General features: G+C 46.8%; 1 protein-coding gene across 7 annotated transcripts in view; it reads right to left on the reverse strand.

Moving 5' to 3' along the window:
* RARA (retinoic acid receptor alpha) overlaps positions 1–18,636 on the reverse strand; it is a 203,360-nt gene that overhangs the window by 43,726 nt on the left and 140,998 nt on the right. Inside the window, exon 2 of one of the 7 annotated variants that reach the window (XM_060281490.1) lies at positions 17,652–17,748. The exons of 4 other annotated variants lie outside the window; for them this stretch is intronic. In XM_060281490.1, coding sequence (XP_060137473.1) covers positions 17,652–17,748 — 97 coding nt within the window. Of the gene's footprint in view, positions 1–17,651; positions 18,529–18,636 lie in introns of all 7 variants that reach the window. 2 more of the 7 variants (XM_060281495.1, XM_060281494.1) reach the window with 2 other exon arrangements.

The raw sequence follows: 18,636 nt of genomic DNA on the forward strand, positions 1-18,636 counted from the left end.
AAAAGGAATCAAGGTATCACCACCCCCACCCCACCCAATTTCCTCTCCCAACAATTCTGTTTACATGCTTATGAGGAGAATTTGCACCCTGCTATTCAACGGAAGTCCTCGCAATAGTTCGTAAAACCAAGAAACAACAAGAAGCAATGGAAATATTAAAAGCCATCCATTTAAAAACAAAACACTGTGACTTCCATTCTGTGTTTAAAGAGCTGTGACTGAAACATGGCAGCCAAAGGTGGGACTTTGAAGACAGCTCTGTGTGTCCCATTCCCCCTGGGAACTACGCTAAAATCCCTTTCCAAAGAATGCAGTAGGGAGAAGAGAGTCGGGAAAGGAAAGGCAGAGGACCCAAGCCCTTGTGTTTTGGATCAGTCTCTAAGGCAGGGCGCCCGGGTCTCTCTCTCTCTCTCTCCTCCTTTCAGGCTCCTGTCAGCTACATCTCAGGGCGTGGCTGGGAGGCAACAACTGTGTGCAGCTTCCTGAAGATAAGATCTCCGGCAGCGAAGGGCCCCTGCATGCTTTGAATTCCTGCGCTGGCTGGAAAGAGACAGAGTGCTCTCTTCGACAAACAGCAGCTAGCAGATAACACAAGCAGAGGAAAGGTCTTTGGACTCCATGCCTTTATAAGCCACCCTTCTTCACAGGATCAAGTCCTGCCCTGGCTAGGGCTTGATTCTTCAGCAGAAGGAATTTATTTTCAGTGCTTGGTCTTCAAATTCTTGGGAGCAAGTGCCTCTGAGCAAGTACAGATGGCCCTTGCAGCTTTGGCGGGGATAATGTCCAAGTCTATAGCTGGGCCTTCCAGCACCCCTCCCCCTTTTAATTTACTTTTTTAAAAAAAAAATCATTTAGACGCAAGACATGCAATCAAAACAAAACAACAGCATATGCTCACTTTTGAAAAATGAATGGATCTACCCTGTGGTAAAGGATCATCACCAATGTCTCCGCAACTCATTCCCAACACCGTCTGTGTGTGTGTGTGTGTGTGTGTGTGTGTGTGAGACTTGTTTGTATTCTTGCTTAATCAGCATGCTTGAGCTGCAGCTCAAAACCCTCATTTCGAGCATTTTCATAGGGACATAGTGCTATAAGCAAAAACCTGCCCTTATTCCCTTATGGGGTACACAAGAGCCCTTATTGGGTTCTCCATCGGTCGGAGAGGCCAACCAGAGAATTTTGAGAAGCAAAGCCTTTATTTTTGCTGTTGCAACAGGGTCCTTCCCCTCACACAGGAGAACAAGGAATGAACCCAGAACAAAAGAGAACCTCCACTTTTATCAGTTTCCCCATCACCCAGAAACACCCCCAATACATCATTCCTACACCACAGCTACATAATCAATACCTCACAAAAAGGGAGGGTTCAAGGTAGAAATCTGAGCACCTTTGACACCTCTCCTAGTCCTCCTCTCACCCCTCCCAGGTGTGAATTCCTAAACACAGAGAAATTAACAGTTTCCTAAAAGTTGATCACTATCTTTTGTTCGGAGGAGTCTTCCATTGTGAATGAGATGGCTAGCAATCTGGCACCATTGATGAGGAAATGTCCAGTTGGCAGAGCCTCCGGCTTACAGGATTATGGCTCCCAAGTTGCTAGTCATGTGGAAATGTGTGCGTGTGATTCTGTGGGGTGGGGAAAATTCCTGCAACAAGATGGATATCACTTTAATTCTGGTCCGTTTGGGAGAGTCAAAATGGTTTTCAGGCCTGTCTTCCTGTACTGTTTGATTGGTACATTTATGAACATTTATTATATACTAGTGGAATTCAGTCCGTTTAAAAACGGGCGCTAGAACGCTGCTCTCGTGCAGCGCCGGCATGGGACGGAGCTTCGGAGAAGGTCTCCGAAGCCCCGTCTCATGCGGGAGGTGCGCGGCGAGGCGGCGGCGGGGGGGGAAGCACTTCTCCCGTCGTCCCCCCCGCTGCCTCGCCGCGCACCTCCCGCATGAGACGGGGCTTCGGAGAAGGTCTCCGAAGCTCCGTTCCATGCGAGCGCAGAGAGGGAGGGAAGTCTGCGGCCCCGCCGCTCCTCTCACGGGCCAGGGAACGTTGTGAGGAGGCGGCGGCGGACAAAGATGGTGGCATCGGGCTCTGGGGACGCGGCGGCGGCTGCGGGAGCCGGACCGGGCTCCTCAAAGGCGCCCTTCCTCCCCCCCCATTCACCTCCGCCAGCCTCCACACTCGCTTCCCCGACGCGCTGTCTGGCTGGTGCGTTCTAAGTCTCTGGTCCAATCCCTGGGGCACATGCGCAGTAGCCCAGGGACACACGGGAAAACTTGGACGCAGAGACACTTGCATATTATTATATAGGATGTGTGACCTCAAAATTCTTATAACAATAGGAAGCTAGCTTATATAGATCCAGACCACTGACCCATCTTGGGTCAGTATATAGGCAACTCAGACCAGTTTCCAGGGTTGCAGACAGGAGTCTGTCCTATCTGGAGATGCAGGGGATCAAACCTGGGGCCTTTCTCGATGCAAAGGCTGTGCTCCAGCACTAAGCTGCAGCCATTCCACCTAAAGGACTGGTCACCCCATTGCTGGAACGTGGGTTGGGCTGGGAGAGTGAGAAAGTGATCTAAGGTGAGGGTGAAAGATGATTAAGCTGGTGCTCTAGAGCAGAGTTCTTCCATCTTGAGTCCCCAGCCAGATTAGCCAACGGATGGAGAAGACTGCTCTAGAGATCAGTGCTTTTCAGTAGTGCTTCAGAGCACCTTGTCAACACCAACTTATCTGCCAAAGAGCTTGGGCGCACATGCAAGTTGTAGAGGATTATGGCGAGTGTTCTTGAGTCCATGCACTGGCCAGGCCTACTAAGGTTCACCACCGCCCTGTACAAATAGTGTGTGTGCTAGACTGAGCACACCCAGCACTTTCCCGTGCAATGCAGGGAAAGATAGGCAGTGGTGGGCAAGCTTGTCGCCATTACTGAAAACCCCTGGTCTAGAGTCATAGCAGCTTTCAAGAACTTCCAGGAGAGCTGCGCATGCCCCACACCATGCACTTAAAGCACTACGATACCACTGTAAACAGCCATGGGTTTTCTCAAAGAATTCTGGGAGCTATTGTTTATTAAGGGATCCCCTTGTTTATTATTCCCCTCAAAGAGCTGCAATTCCCTGTGAGGAGGGACTGGCTGTTGAACCATTCTAGGAATTGTAGCTCTGTGAGGGGAATGTGGGTCTCAGCACCCTTAACAAATGACAGCCCCCAGAATTCTTTCAAGGAAGGCATGACTGTTTACAGTGGTGTTGTAGTGCTTTAAATGTATGGTGTGAATGTGGCCAAACCTTTTGGCAGGTGCTCCATAACTATGGAGAACACCTTTCTGCTGCCAGGGTTTTTATTTTCCATTTGGGTGGACAGCCTTATTTTAAACGGACCTCATTTCATTTAATAGTGTTCTTAAAACGGAGAAATAGCACTACTTGATTATTTCAAGAAATAGTTATTTCATTGCACACACTGCTATTTTATAAGAAGCTCAATCAACGACATATGTCCTTTTCTTAAACCAATAAATTATATAAAAGATTCCCAAACAAACCAGAGATGCAGCAATGTGGGATGGAATTCCCCCCCCCCCCGTTTCATAAGCTCATTAGTAACAGCGAACAGATGCCACTTGTTAATGCAATATTAGGCATGTTTGGCAGTTTCAAAACTGTTAAGCTTTGTTTACTAAATACAAGTAAAACAGACATGCTAAAGTAGGTATCTCAGTCTAGGGCATCAGAATCCCCCCCCCAATTTTTCTGATGCAAACCACCCCATGCAAGTTATTCAAATTCAAAATTTTCTGGCAAACATACTGTGCTAGAAACAAGGGAGATCTAAAAACGAACACTTCCACCAAGAGAGGATGGCAGTCTAATGCAGGCATCCCCAAACTTTGGCCCTCCAGATGTTTTGGACTACAATTACCATCTTCCTCGGCCATTGGTCCTGTTAGCTAGGGATCATGGGGGTTGTAGGCCAAAACATCTGGAGGGCCGCAGTTTGGGGATGCCTTGTCTACTGCATCAAATCCTAAACTTGGGAATCATTCCTAATGGAACTATAAGTTTTGCTTCCTTCTGCATAAGCATGGCTATAACTGTGCTGAAAATGTAACAAACAAACAAACAAACAAACAAACAAAACAGGGCAACTCTTATGAACCTGAACAAGGGAGTGGGGATTGGGGAGACCAGCAGTGGAGGAAGCCGCCTGGGGTGGCGCGCCCAGGGGTGGGGCAAGCCACCCATAGAGGCAGGGCACACCGCAGGGCCTCCGGAGTCTGCCTGCCTCCTCCCACTCAGACACCCTAAAGCTTGGGGGGGGGGAGGCAGCAGGCGGACCGTGTGGCTCTGGTGTGCTGCAGGCCCTGCGGTGAGTGCCGCTTGGCATTCTGTCACCCCCCTCAGTGGTGACACCCGGGGCAGTCGGCCCCCACCGCACCCCCTTCCTCCGCCCCTGGGGGAGACAGTAAATGAGAGAGAGGTAGGTAGGTAGGTTACACTATGCTACTATATGACCAATGCAAAAGTGATTAACTCTTCACCCTCCCCAACACACGCACACTCACTAGATGATAGGATTTGGGGATACCTCTAGAACTGCTTATTCTCTAAGCCAGGGGTCCCCAGACTACGGCCCCCGGGCCGGATGCGGCCCAATTAGCCGCCCAATCCGGCCCGCGACGACCCCTGCCGCCCGCTGCCGCCGCCCGCTCTTGTGGCGCGCGGCGCGGCGGCGAACTTCGAAATTGGCAAAAAATCGCCGAAAATCCTTTGTGCGCATGCGTATGGACCTCTCCCGACCCAGAAGAGGTCATTTCCGATGCACTTCCGGGTCGGGGGAGGCCCATACGCATGCGCACAAGCGATTTTCGGCGTTTTTTTTCCCCGACCGTGTGCGAATGCGCACGGGCGCGCACTCCCCCGCTCTCCGGTCCGAAGCCTGGTAAGTCTGGGGACCCCTGCTCTAAGCTCTAAATCAGCTGTGCAACAGTTCCTTAGTAGCTTCCAAACTGATGAAGCTTCATCACACAAGATTTCCCACTACAGACCTAAGGGGGTGGGGAGGGCAGACACCAGCAACCTTATTACATCCCATCAATTGGTGAGGAGTCTCCTCACACTTCCCCACAGAGAGCCATCCAACATGCAAACAAGCTGCCTTTCTTTAATAGCTAACCCACAGGTCCCAGAGAGAGAATTTGCTCCCTTACAAATAGCGCTTTTAATTTCCTCGTAATGAAACGGTGAGGGGGCTTTTTTTTTTGGCCTGGTCACCATCCACCTAAAAGCATTTGAAAAACTGAACAGTCCTCACTTTTACATTTCAGTGCAGACAGCTGTCAAGGTGGGCTAGGGACAAAGGTGAGAGCTGTTTCCTAGTTCTGCTGGATCTCTCAGCGGCTTTTGACACCATTGACCATAACATCCTTCTGGACCGTCGAGGTGTTGGGAGCTGGGGGCACTGTCATACAGTGGTTCTGCTCCTTCCTCCTGGGCTGTGTTCAGAAAGTAGTGGTGGGGGATGAGTGTTCAGACCCCTGGGCTCTCACTTGTGGGGTGCCTCAGGGTTCTGTCCTCTCCCCCATGCTTTTCAACATCTACATGCAGCTGCTGGGAGAGATCATCAGGGGGTTTGGGCTGGGTGTTCATCAGTATGCAGATGATACCCAGCTCTACCTCTTTTTCAAATCAGAACCAGTGAAGGTGGTGAAGGTCCTGGGTGAGTGGCTGGAGGCGGTTGGAGGACGGATGGCGGCTAACAGATTGAGGTTGAATCCTAGGAGGTGGGGCAGGTGTGGAGGAATCCCTGGTCCTGAATGGGGTAACTGTGTCCCTGAAGGACCAGGTGCGCAGCCTGGGAGTCATTTTGGACTCACAGCTGTCCATGGAGGCGCAGGTCAATTCTGTGTCTAGGGCAGCTGTTTATCAGCTCCATCTGGTACGCAGGCTGAGACCCTACCTGCCCGCGGACTGTCTCTCCAGAGTGGTGCATGCTCTAGTTATCTCCCGCTTGGACTACTGCAATGCGCTCTATGTGGGGCTACCTTTGAAGGTGACCCGGAAACTACAACTAATCCAGAATGCGGCAGCTAGACTGGTGACTGGGAGCGGCCGCCGAGACCACATAACACCGGTCTTGAAAGACCTACATTCTTTTAGAATCTGGATTCAACTGCAGGGGACAACTGCCCCCCCACACCTGGAGGGCACCCAAGTTTGCCCACCCTTCTTGCCACCCCCACCTCCTCAGAAGCCCCCCCTAACTTCGATTAAAAATAAAACCCTACTGACCATTTCTCACAGACCCTCCCTTTGCAAGAACACAGCTAAAAGATCACCCACCCACCCACCCACCCACCCCAAAGTCCTTAATTACTTCAAAGCTACTGGGGAGAATTCCCTTTTGCTTCCCACACCAGTTCTCAAGTATGGTAGTTAAAACATTTCATGGAGACGGAAGGGGTTGGGAGCACTTCCCGACACTCACATTCTCCCCCCAAAAACCTTCTGAAGTCTTCCAAGTTATTAAAACAAACCACCTTGGCCACTGATCTAGTCAAACCGCAGGGGGATAAGAGCAAAAAATTAACTCCAGAGACAATGAGCTTTCTTTGTTATCAAAGTGAGGATTTGTTTTAGGTTACAGAAGATGGCCTTGAGGGATAGGATGCTGCTAGGAAGGACTTCCTGCGATTTACAAACTTTCTGCTTTCAGACCACCGGGACCTTTCCATGTTGATTTGCCTGCAAAGGAATCCCTACAGTGGCAGAGAATTCTGGGACAAGAGCACAAATTGCCACAGCCAATATTCTTGGGAGCATTCTGGTGTAGCAAGGTGAAGCCCAGCACCCTCCTGCAACTCTGAACTGCGATAAGATTGTCAGTATGGGAATTGCCAGACCATGTGAAAACCACTAGACTTGGAAGGGAATCTTGCCTTGCTTTTTTGCATACACACCAGGGGTAGCCTATATGGTACTTTTCCAGATATACTGGACTATAACTCCCATCATCCCTGACCACTGGCCAAGCTTTCTAGCAATCTGCAATGACTGGAGGAGAGGCTATTCCTAGCACAAACCATTTATGCAAGTTATGTTATTTTAACCTGTCTTTGGTTGACTTGCAACCCAACTGGTCCTGCTAAAAACTGCACCAGGGAGCCCTCTCTAATACTAGAGTTAAGGGTGAAGACTATGGAAAGGCCTCCTTAGTCTCGTATGCTAATGTGATTTTGTCTGATGGTATAACTTTTACAGTGGGTACCTTGCAAATCAGATGAATTCATTTACTTGTATGGTCTGATGACGACTAAGATCAAGGCCTTGGATAAAAAATGTCCATTCCACCTTATCCAATGCCTTTTCTCAGCAGCAGTGAGATGTAACGCAGCTTTATTATTATTGCCATCTGTAAATAATAATGTTCAAAAACCTTTTGCTATAGGCTAGTTTTTCCTCCCCTTCAAAAAGCCTGATTGGTTTCTATATCTATACTTAAGATATAATTCCATTGAGCAGTTTTAACACGGACATCAACATTTTATAAAATCAACAGTGGTGTAGTAGAGCAGGAATGAGGAGGAGCTTAACGCCAGTTGTTTTTTTCACATGAGGAGCAATGACATCATCTACTGGAGCAGTATTTGACAGTGTTGTAAGCCTGGGGAATTGGAGGACGGGTCTGGCCTTGCATATGATCCCATTGTTAGGTACGTGAGGCTCAGACAGTGAGTGGCCTGAGATCACCCAACTCTCCTGAGGCTGAATAATTTGATTCTCCTTAGGGGTGTAGCTATGGGAGGTGACATGATGAGCTCCTGCACTTCAAAACAGTACCGCTAAACCACTGTATGATGTTGAGCAAGGATGGAAGTTGACGTGACTCATCTGATTAAGGTTTTCCCCCCCAAATTAAGAAAAACACGAACTCTACCATGTGCTCAATATCCTGTCCTTTGTAGTATATTCTGGGAAAACTTCAGTTAATTGGCAGGCGAATATATTATAAATCTTTCTGCGTTATTCTGAAGTGACGCAAGATCTGGTGCCTTATTAATTTTCAAAATCTTAACAGCTTCAATTGCTTCTTCTTCGGAAACTGGAAGATCCAGTTCTTGTTTATCATCTTCTCATATTTCTGGCAATTTCGTTTTACTCAAGAGTTCATCTATATCCTCAATAGAACAATTTACCTGCTGTAATAAATTATAATAACATTCTACAACTTGATGTAAAGTTTATTTGCCCAACTATATTTCTTCTTCTTTTATATCTGTGTTGGACAGCTATTTTTTTTTATAAAAAAAAACTACAATAGTTTCATGTTTTAATTTTACTCAGAAATGTTCAACTTGGTACATGGCGCCTTCTCAAATATGCTTTGGAAGTTTCCCACACCAATAAAATCGATTAGCTGAGCTAAATTACCACATGTTCAAACCTACAGTCAAAAGGCAACCATATCTGGTTTGGACAGAACAATAAGCCAGGAATTGTGGTTTGTTGATCCCACTTCCATCAGGAAAGGAGTGGGAGCAATCACTACATTCACAGCAAACCATTAACTATGGTTTACTGTGAATTGTGAAATGGGTCAGTCTTTGATCCCTGCATTGTAATAGCCACACATAGCTAGTAAGGTATTATCCTGCAGACATTTCTTTCTTTTTTTAAGGCTATTTATTTCCTTGGTATTTGATCTTTAATTTTGTATTATTGTGGCTTATATTGTGCTGTTTCTTTAAAAAGGGATAAAAAGAACTAAATAAATAAATAAATAAAAACTACTACTACTACTACTACTACAGTGGACCCTCTGGATACAAACTAAATTCATTCCAGGGGTCCATCCGCAACCCAAAAAGTCTGTAGACAGAGGTGCCGCTTCTGTGCACACACGTGGCGCGATTGAGCAATTCTGTGCATGCGTGTGTGGCGAATCCCGGAAGGCCGCATTTGTAACCTGAAAGTTATGTATCCAGAGCGGTACGTAACTAGAGGGTCCACTGTATTATTATTATTATTATTATTATTATTATTATTATTATTATTATTATTATTATTATCTCATTATGCATAAATCAATTCTGCTGAAAGGAACAGGATTTGCTCCTATTACAATTTCCATTTGCAGGTTTTATCTTAGTTCATCTCTCACAACAATCCTATGAAGTAGTCATTTAATGTGCCCATTTTTTATGGCTAAAGGAACTGAGGCTGAGATAATTATACCTTATGAGGAATGCAAATGAAACATTTTGCCAGAACTCCATAATCTTCCTCTGAAACTCCATAGCTGTTTGACTCTGCCCAATTCCACCACTGATGATATGTCATTTCTCTCCCTTTGTTTTCATAGCTCAGCTATTATTTCAGTTCAAGACTACTGGTCATATTGTCACAGCTCACCCAGTAAGTGCTGGCTGGAGAATCAATTGCTTGTTAGACAGACAAACTAATTTCATTTAGTCCCAACCCTTCAGTAACCGCAAATATTAACGCCCGTTGGGAAAAGATGATCATCTGACTCCCTCCTTACAGACCAAGTTACTAGCGAGAGCGCAGCAAGTCTGTATCTGAGAAAGGATTTGAACCCATATCTTCAGAATCTGAACTGTAGCTGAAGTCAATGTGTTTTATTTCACCACATCAAAAAACGCATAAATTATAGAACCCGGGATATGGAACCAGATTTAACACAACTAAATTCTAGTCCTGGTGACTTTGGAAATAAGCTTGAAGACGTGCAGTAAAATTTCAGAACACGGGGCTGCAAGAATAATAGAATCAGAGGTGAAAGGGACCCTATGAATCATCTAGTCCAACCCCCTGCAATGCAGGAATATATAGCTGCCCCATACAGGGATCGAACCTGCAACCTTGGCGTTATCAGCACCACGCTCTAACCAACTAAGCTATCCAAGAATTTATGCTTTGGCTACCTGTGCACTTCCTTTGCCCTATTATTGACAGCCCTACACCTCCATGCCTTCCAGCCCTCTTGATGATTGGTTCATGCCTCGCAATCTCATCTCTGTAAACATAATGCATTATGCCGAATCTGCTTAAAGCACAAAGCTTATTTCAGTTGCGGAATTCTGATCTCCTTGAAGTAAGACTTGGGCTACCTTCTTGGACTGTTTTGATCATTCTAGGCACTGTTCTATTTCTAGGGCAGGGGTTCCCAACAAAATTTTCTCGAGGACCCCTCATCGAGCCGCTATTGTGACAAGGACCCCCATTAATTCCTAATCCTAAAATTAAAAAGTGAGAGCCAAATTAAGAGTCTTTTTATATTTATACGTTTTTTACAGTTCTTCCTCTTCATCTGTAGGCCTTTGTCGTTTTAACGAACCACTTTGTAACCAACGGTCCATTTTTAACTACGCGAACTGTAGCTTCCGCGAAAAACAACGCTTTGTTTACAAACACTACTGTTTTGCAAAGAGGCAGCGCGCGCCAGGGAGGAGGGAGGGGAATGGAGAAGACAGGGGACCTGCGCAGTAGCGCACAAATGAAGCCGGCGCGCGCAAAGCATCTTGGGGAGGTGGGCGTTAGTAGAATGCGCGCGCTGCCTCTTTGCAAAACAGTAGTGTTTGTAAAGCGCCACCTAACGGCATACAGCAGAACTACTGCCTCTATCTAATTCTAGTTTTGCGCTAGACTCTGCTCATGCAGGAAGCGGCCAAAACAAAAAATCTGTTATCATACGAAATATATTTAATATATTTTTTATTCTAATAGCATCTTGAGGACCCCTCTGGCATAGCTCACGGACCCCTGGGGGTCCCCGGACCATCTGTTGGGAACCACTGTTCTAGGGTATCCAGATCTAACAGTGGGGTTGGGGTGGCAGCTTCCCACTGAGCTACTGACATGTGTGAAGTGGCGGGTAGGGATGATGGCAAAAGCTCCATGTCTGTAAACTCTGGCCCATGGCCTCATCTGAACTCATCTGTACCTGTGGGGTTATGGTGCATGTGTTGGTTTGGTCTATAAAGTTATGTGGAACTGCATAAATAAATGCCTTTCCTATTCAAATGTTGGGGTGATGAATTCGTTTGGTAAAAACCCCGGAGTCTTAAGCTGCCTGTACGCAGGGGGAAATGGGCGCCGTCTCTTTAAAAATCTGGCATATTTTCTAGCCCTTGGTGGAGGTGCTTTTAAACACAAGGTGCCCTCTTGCAAACAAAAAAAAAGGGGGGGGGAGAAAAGGAAAGGAAAACCAGAGCCAGCCTGGAAAACAAGTACGCAAGGCTTCCGAAGGAGCCCGCCGCCTCTTTTGGTGATGCAGAACGCCCTCTCCCATTTAAATCTACGCCAAAAGGATTTCCCTTGCGAGCCATACGGAATTGCCAGAGATTTCCCTTCTGCGCCACTCAAAGCTCCAGGAAAGCCAGCCTCAGCTATAAATAACCCCTTTGCAGACATCCCTGACTTCCGGTTCTGCAGCTCTCCCCTGCTGCCGATCCCATCCTCCTCTTCACACACACACACCCCACCTCCAGAAGGCAGGAACCAGAAAAGAAAAGGATGAAAGCCAAGCATGCAGATTCCCAAAAGGAAGCAGCCAGCTGGGTTTTGGAGGGAGGGCTGGGGATGAAGGTATCAACACAACACACCCCAACAAGCCTGACATTCTACATAGGCACCCCTAGAATGTATTCGGACACAAACACCTTATAATACCGGAGATTCTGAAAGCTGTTTTCATAGTGCCAGTTTTTCCCCCCATTCCAAAACAAACAGCAGGCAGGGGTGTCAGGGCATGGAAACAGCAAAGCAAATTATCCCCAAGAGGGGGGAAACCCTCCTGGTCTGCCAGGAGAAGGTAAGAAGGACATTACAAGCAGCGAGAGAAGAGACTCAACAAACCAGGAAACAAACCAGAATCTGAAGAAATGTGGGGAGGAAAGAAAACTCTCTAACCAAGCAAAAGGTGGATGCACTGATTTGGGTGGGGTGGGGTGCCCCAAGGTGGGGGGGGGGAGAGCGGCTACTCACAAAGTAGCTCCAAAAAGCTTTAATGAGCCCCCATGAGGATTGAAGGCAAACTATTGCTCACAGGGAACCCCCCAGGAAGCCACTGAGCTGCAGGAGCCCTGTGGAGCTCAGGTTTGCTTGAAATACAGGTAGACCAGGTTGTGTGATGGATGTGGCCAAGTCCCTTTGGAGAACAACAGGAGTTGGGTGGAGAGAGGGGGAGGGAGAGAGGGGGGGAGAGAGAGTCTTTTGGGGAAAAGAAGGTAGGGGGCGGGAGGGAGGGGAGAGAGGGGAGAAAAGCCAGCTAGGAATTTCAGACATTGATGTTAAGCAGCAGCCGGATATTGGCCTTTAAATTCCTCTTTCCTGCCTCTCTTCCATCACCACACACACACACACAGCTATTCTGTGCATCTGCATTTTCTCTTGTCCTGTGCCCTCTGTGTTTAAAGAAAAGGGAGGCGAGTGATAACAGCAGTGTAGAGCTTTCCTGTGTGTGTAGATGCAACATTAGCCATGTATTTACTTTGTGTTGAATCATCAAGGCAGAAATGTGACTGTGTTTGAGCGTGTTGGATTCTGCATTTTACTGTGGTTGCCATTCTCCGCTTAGCTGCTTCGCAAGCTGCTCGAGGGTGTGGCTTTTCAGCTATATGTTCTTATCCAGACATATGTTCCTCTGTTTGCACATTCCTCAGTGTGTGTGTGTGTGTGTGTGCTCCTTGGGTTTCTTTGTGTGTGCACTCCTGTTATTCTCTCAGTGCGCATGCATGCATACTTGCTCCAGTCTCGGAGTTTTGAAAAAGGTGGCTGAAATAAAAGGGACTTAGAAGAGCAAAATGGAGCCATGGAGGGCCTCCTTTTCTTCTATGGTGTGGCACCAACCTGGAATTGGAAGGATGGGCCTTTTCAAGCATGGAACTGCCCTTAAAGACAGGGCAACTACAGTGCAAAGGTTCTCATCACAAGACATGAGGATGTAGGAGCAGAGCGAAGCCACTTCCTAGATTAAACCCCCATCTTCTCAACTTTGCAGTGGGGCATGAAAGAGGGAATGGACTGATCTCTCAGTGTAAGCATGAGAGACAGTGGTTAGTCTGATGGGCTTGGTTCATGGAGGAACCTGAGCTCAGGCTCCACCTTGGCCAAAGGCTCACCTGTATCCTTCCATATGTTGCTGGACTATAACTCCCATGAGCCCTGATTATTGGCCATACTGGCTGGAGTTGTTAGGGTTGGAGACCCACAATATCTGGAGGGCTTGTGCCCCAGAGAGGAGGAACTCCATTGTCTCTCAAGACAGGCAGGTGCCAAGAACAGATTCCTCGTCCCTGCATTATAGTGAAGCTGATCCTTAGCTGTGCCCCAGTTCTTCATTTATAAAACAGGAACAGAGTAAGGTAAGACACACACACACAAAAGAAGTCTTACCTTACTCTGCGCACTTGCCCTTATGTACTTTTTATTTTTCAATGAAGAAATATAAAATATGCATAAAACAGGAACAGAGGCTTTCCTACATGATGAAAGGGGAGGATGGCCGCAAATGTTACTTATTATCTGCTTTTGTACCCTGCCCTTCCACCAAGGTCTTCTGGGTGGCTCATGGGGGATTATTCCGTTTTATCCTCATATCAACCTTGTTATGAGCCTGTGTTATCTAACACACTCAAACACAATCACATCTCCGCCTCAGTGATTCAATACAAACACAGCTCATGGCGCAAACACACAAACAGAGATAAATGGGATAGCCTAGGAGGAAGAGGGACAGTGTCCTGGTCCCGCAGCTCCGTAGAGATTTGAACCCTAACCTCCCAATCCCAGAATTCTGTCCACAGGCCACTAAGTCACGCTGGAAGTGGGCTCTGAACCACGTCCTCTTGTTGGAAGGAGCAATTCCCTAACTACCATTTGTCCATAACGAAGACAGCAGCAGCAACAGCATAAAGACCATGCAAACTAAAAATACTGCACATAGTTAGCTACTGGAGTATTCATCCTTATCCAATACTGTATCTCAGGGCAGGTTCAAATGATGACTGCTCTCTACACCCCCACAGCACAACACAAAAAGACAATCTTCCCTGCGACAGCACCCTATGCAGAAACTGGTAATTTCTTCACACGCTTTGCTGCATGCATCTACCCAGCCATGGGCCACATCTGCAAGCCAGCAGCCCCCAGGAAAGTGCAGAGCTGCCCTGGGAGCTCTGCGTGCCTTTCACCAGAGTTGGCAAGAAGCTTTGTGATGTCACTGCACAGAATATTACTGTGGGGAAGAGACCTGGCAATAAATGTTTTGAGCAGAGTCAATATTCACATGGCACGCAACATATAAGCTAGGTTACATACAGACTTGCATTGGCTAACTGTGCTGAGGAGGGGCAATGGAAATCTTTGGATTTCGCTCAGGAGATTCCGTTCTTAGAGATATTAACTCAGCCACCAACAGTTCTAACCAGTGTAGTTCTTTCCTGTTTCCATTGGGCCTTGTAAGATTTGCTAACCACGTTGTACCCATTCATAGAATCATAGAATTGTAGAGATGGGAGGGACTACGAGGGTCATCTACTCCAACCTCCTGCAACGCAAGAATCTTTTGCCCAACATAGGGCTCGAGCCCACAGCCCTGAGATTAAGAGTCTCATTCTTGTTTTGCCTTGATCTGTGTTTGCAAGAACAGAAGTATAAATGCAAAGCAATGCCATAGCATTCATGTGGGCGGTTCTCTCACTGTGAGATGAGAAGTGACGTTACAGGGAACCAGGTAGAGGGGCCTTCTCGGTAGTGGCACCCGCCCTGTGGAATGCCCTCCAATCAGATGTCAAGGGAATATATAACCTACACAACTTTCTGAAGACACCCCTGTATCATGAAGTTCTTTATGTCTGGCGTTTGCTGTGTTTTTATTGGGTTGGAAGCTGTCCAAAGTAGATGGGGGAACCCAGTGAGATGGGCAAGGTATAAATAATAAAATTATTATTATTATTTTACACCACAGTGTCCCACATCAGTTGCTGGGGATGTCCCTAGTTCAAATCTCACCTGAGCCCTGAACTCATGGGTGGCAAGTGTCTATCTCTTAGCTTTAGGCCTTGCATCTGTAAAATGGGGATAATAATGTTGGCCTGTGTTTCAGGGTTGCTGCGTATGAATTACTGGGAGCTGGTTGAAAAAGTCAGCAGAATCAAGCAGCCCACGTTCCCATGGGATTGTTCCACCGCAAGCAGAGGAGGTGCGCACCTGAATGCTCTCCATTAGAGGACAACCAGTGGAATCCCTCTTCCCTCCCATAGTAAAAGAACACGGCACTGAGAATGTTAAGGTAGAAGCCTTCTCTCACACACAAGTGGATTTTCTGTATGCAGAAAGACCCCCTTCTTCCCTGCCCCCAAGGAAGCATTAAGAAATGGAACCTTCCCACCCCCCCCCACCCCCCTTAGCATGATTTGGCACAGGCGAGTAAAACCTTTCCTGCTGATTGCAATCACTGATCCCAAAAGAATGTACGTAAATCCTCAAAGCACTTATTATTCATACCTGTTGTTTATGTGCACACCACACCACACTTTTGAGGAGGAGCAAATTCTCGTTTCTGCCCAGTTTGCAAGAGATGAAGGCAACTAGAGTGAGCCTGCCCCCCCCCCCGCCCTATTAATAATGCCCACCTAAGATCCTAGTCCTTCTTTGCTCAACTCCTCTCCAGATAAGAGAGCAGAAGTGAAGTTAAAAGTGCATTAAGGGTTAAATTAAAGTCACCATTTTTGCGAAAAGTGACAGGAGTCATGAAAGTCATGGTGTTTTTTCAGGGTGGCTCTCTACTAGGAGAAAGTTTGAGAAGTTTGTCTGTTCGGGCCCAGGCAGCCATCTCTGAAGTTTCAAACCGACAGGACAGTATATCTAAGTATTATGCAGTTTGGGGTTAAAATAATAATAATAATAATAATAATAATAATAATAATCACTGCAAATTTCACCCTCTGCACTGTTTCCCAGGTGGGAGTGCACAAGGGTCCAGCCCCCCCCCCAATCCTTTGCAAGAGAAACTAGAGTTTCAAAAGCAACCCTACCCTATCCTACACATAATTCTCTGGAAAATAACTAAAGGGAGAGAAATTGGAAGGGAGGAAGGGAAGACAGATAACTCAAATCCAAATAACAGAGAGATTAAATCCACACACTCCAGGAAGGGGCCTGGGATAGCAATTAGGGAGAGGTTTAGGAAGAACAATAAGGTTTACTTGGACCAGAAAGGGATTTGGGGATGGGGAGAGAGGACACAGGGAATTGAGGATTTTTTTGCAGAGAATGAACTGTGGTTACAGTGAGGCTTGTCCATTCTGGGGGGATGTGAAGATGCAACACTTTTTTAAAGGCATCACTCTGCAAAAGGTCCTGAAGGATCCACACCCCAAATTCGGTCTATTTTCCATGCCAACATTCGCTCTCTCCAAACCGCCCCCCCCCCCAGCTCACCAACCACTCACTCACCCACAGAGAGAGGCCGTTCACATATGTATATATAGAAAGATTAAAAAGGCTTGGTGTACTATTTAGTTAATTGGATTTTGTCAGAGACCTTATCAGGAGCTGGGAACTGAACACCCAGCTGGAGGGGTGGGGTGTGAAGGGGAGGGGAGGAGGAGGGGAGGGGGATTATTTGACACAGCAAACCTCTGCTGTGTTTCCTTCCACTTCAGAAACAGGCTCAAATTTACGGAAACAAAAATCACAAGAACACCCCCCCACCCCATCCAAATGCGGTTCCCAACTGTTACCTAGAAACAGTGGCTTAACAACAGATAGAAGAAATTAAATAGGCCATGGGACTGCGTTATCCACCGCTGGGGAATATGAGGGGGGGGGGGGAGAGAGAGACGCAAGAAAGAGAGAGAAGAAAGCAAACGAAAATGTTTATGTGGAGCAGAGACAGATTGGAAGTTTTTGCCTTGTTCTGTTCTGAACACGGATGACAATATTTCCGATCTGAGTTTCCGGAAAGTAAGGCAGGAGCCCCTAACATGAGCACTCTTTTTTAAAAAGAAAAAAAAGAAAAAGTGGTGGGATTGGGGGGGGGGCCTTGCCCAAAGGCAAAACTCTCACTGTGTGTCTGGGAATTTTTCTTATGGGCAATGACGGCTTTGCTTTGCACAGAACCGGCACACACAATCAACCAGCCAACGTAGAATTAGCTATATTTACCAACACCCACAGATTAAGCGGAAACCCAAAGGCGAAAAACTGAAAGCATTCAAGGGAGTACGTGGAAGGGGAAGCCCCACGCCTTAGAAGAACCTGGCTCACTCAAAAAACACATAGTAAAAAAAAAAGATATCAACATGCAATGTATAGCAGCAGCAGCAGCAGCACATACACATTACAGACGCACACTGCAGTCCCAGCTTTTGATCCTAAAGCCCACCCACCCATTCTCTATCACAACAGGGGTGGGGATTGACACAGTCCACAAACCAACCAAGGCTTTCAAATTTCAAAGGTTACCCAGCTCCCCACTACCACTCGTGGTATAGCTTCTGATCTTTCTTAATAAGATCAAAAGCTGGCAACAGGGGGGAGAAGGGCAATGGACGGGGCGGTGGGGGTTTGTCACCCCAGCTGGTTCAGGCCCTGGAGAGATCTCGTAATACGTACAGTGGTTGGAACTGTTCCAATGCTGGTTTCGGACAGGGGTGCTGTAAGGGTTGTTGGGATTCCCGGGTCCTTTGTCCTGGATCAAGCATGCACGGTTCTGGTTGTAAAAATCCATCATGAAGAAGGGGTTAGGACTGCTGTTTAAACCAGCTACATCCACACTTTCGTACATCTTCTCCAGGCGGAAGAAGAGGGTAAGAGGGTTGGGGGCTGGTGGGGGAACGGGAAGGAGGGAAGCAAGAGGAAAAGTTTGGTTTACGAAAGACCAAAGAGCAAAATCCTACAGTGGTGATGATGATGATGAATCCAGAGGGATGAGGGGAGGTTTGTCTGTTGTTTTCTGTTTTCTGATCTCTCTCTCTCCCTTTCTCTCTCTCTCAATCCCTAGTGGGGAGGTATTTAGGGAATCCAAAAGCGGCTGGGGAATCCGCCAAACAGGCTGAGTTGGCCACCAGTGTTTTTGCTTAAAGTTTTTTTTTTAATATAAAAAAAAACCAACAACACACACACACTCACACCAAAAGATAATATTCAAGTCTTCAATCTTCTATTCCAAACGTATCCCTTGGGAAACAGGCCGGCCAGTCCAGTCTGAAATGCTTCTCCCGTTTCAAGACAGAAACATATTTATAAATCCAAGAAAAGAAAAGAAAAATGGAATTCTTCCTTTCAAAAAAAAAGACAACAATAAAATCCAAGCCTTTCCAAAAAGCAGTGTTCTTTGAAGAAGTCCGTTCCCTGGTATTAGAGAGCATTTTGGTCCCAAATCCTCCTCCTGCTCAGTTCCATGATTCTCTCTCTCCCCCTCTCCTTCCCAGAACTAACCAGAGGGAAGAGGAGAAAAAGGAGGGGGGGGAGTATTCTTTTGCAGCAACTCCTTCCAGAAAAAGGGAAGAAAAAGTTACACACTCACGCACTAAAAAACAACAACACCCAAGTAAAATAAAATAAGTAAGACTTCCTGCTTAGGATTCAATAGCTTTTC

The sequence above is a fragment of the Zootoca vivipara genome, chromosome 13 (genome assembly GCF_963506605.1).
Source record: "Zootoca vivipara chromosome 13, rZooViv1.1, whole genome shotgun sequence".
Lineage (NCBI taxonomy): Eukaryota > Metazoa > Chordata > Lepidosauria > Squamata > Lacertidae > Zootoca > Zootoca vivipara.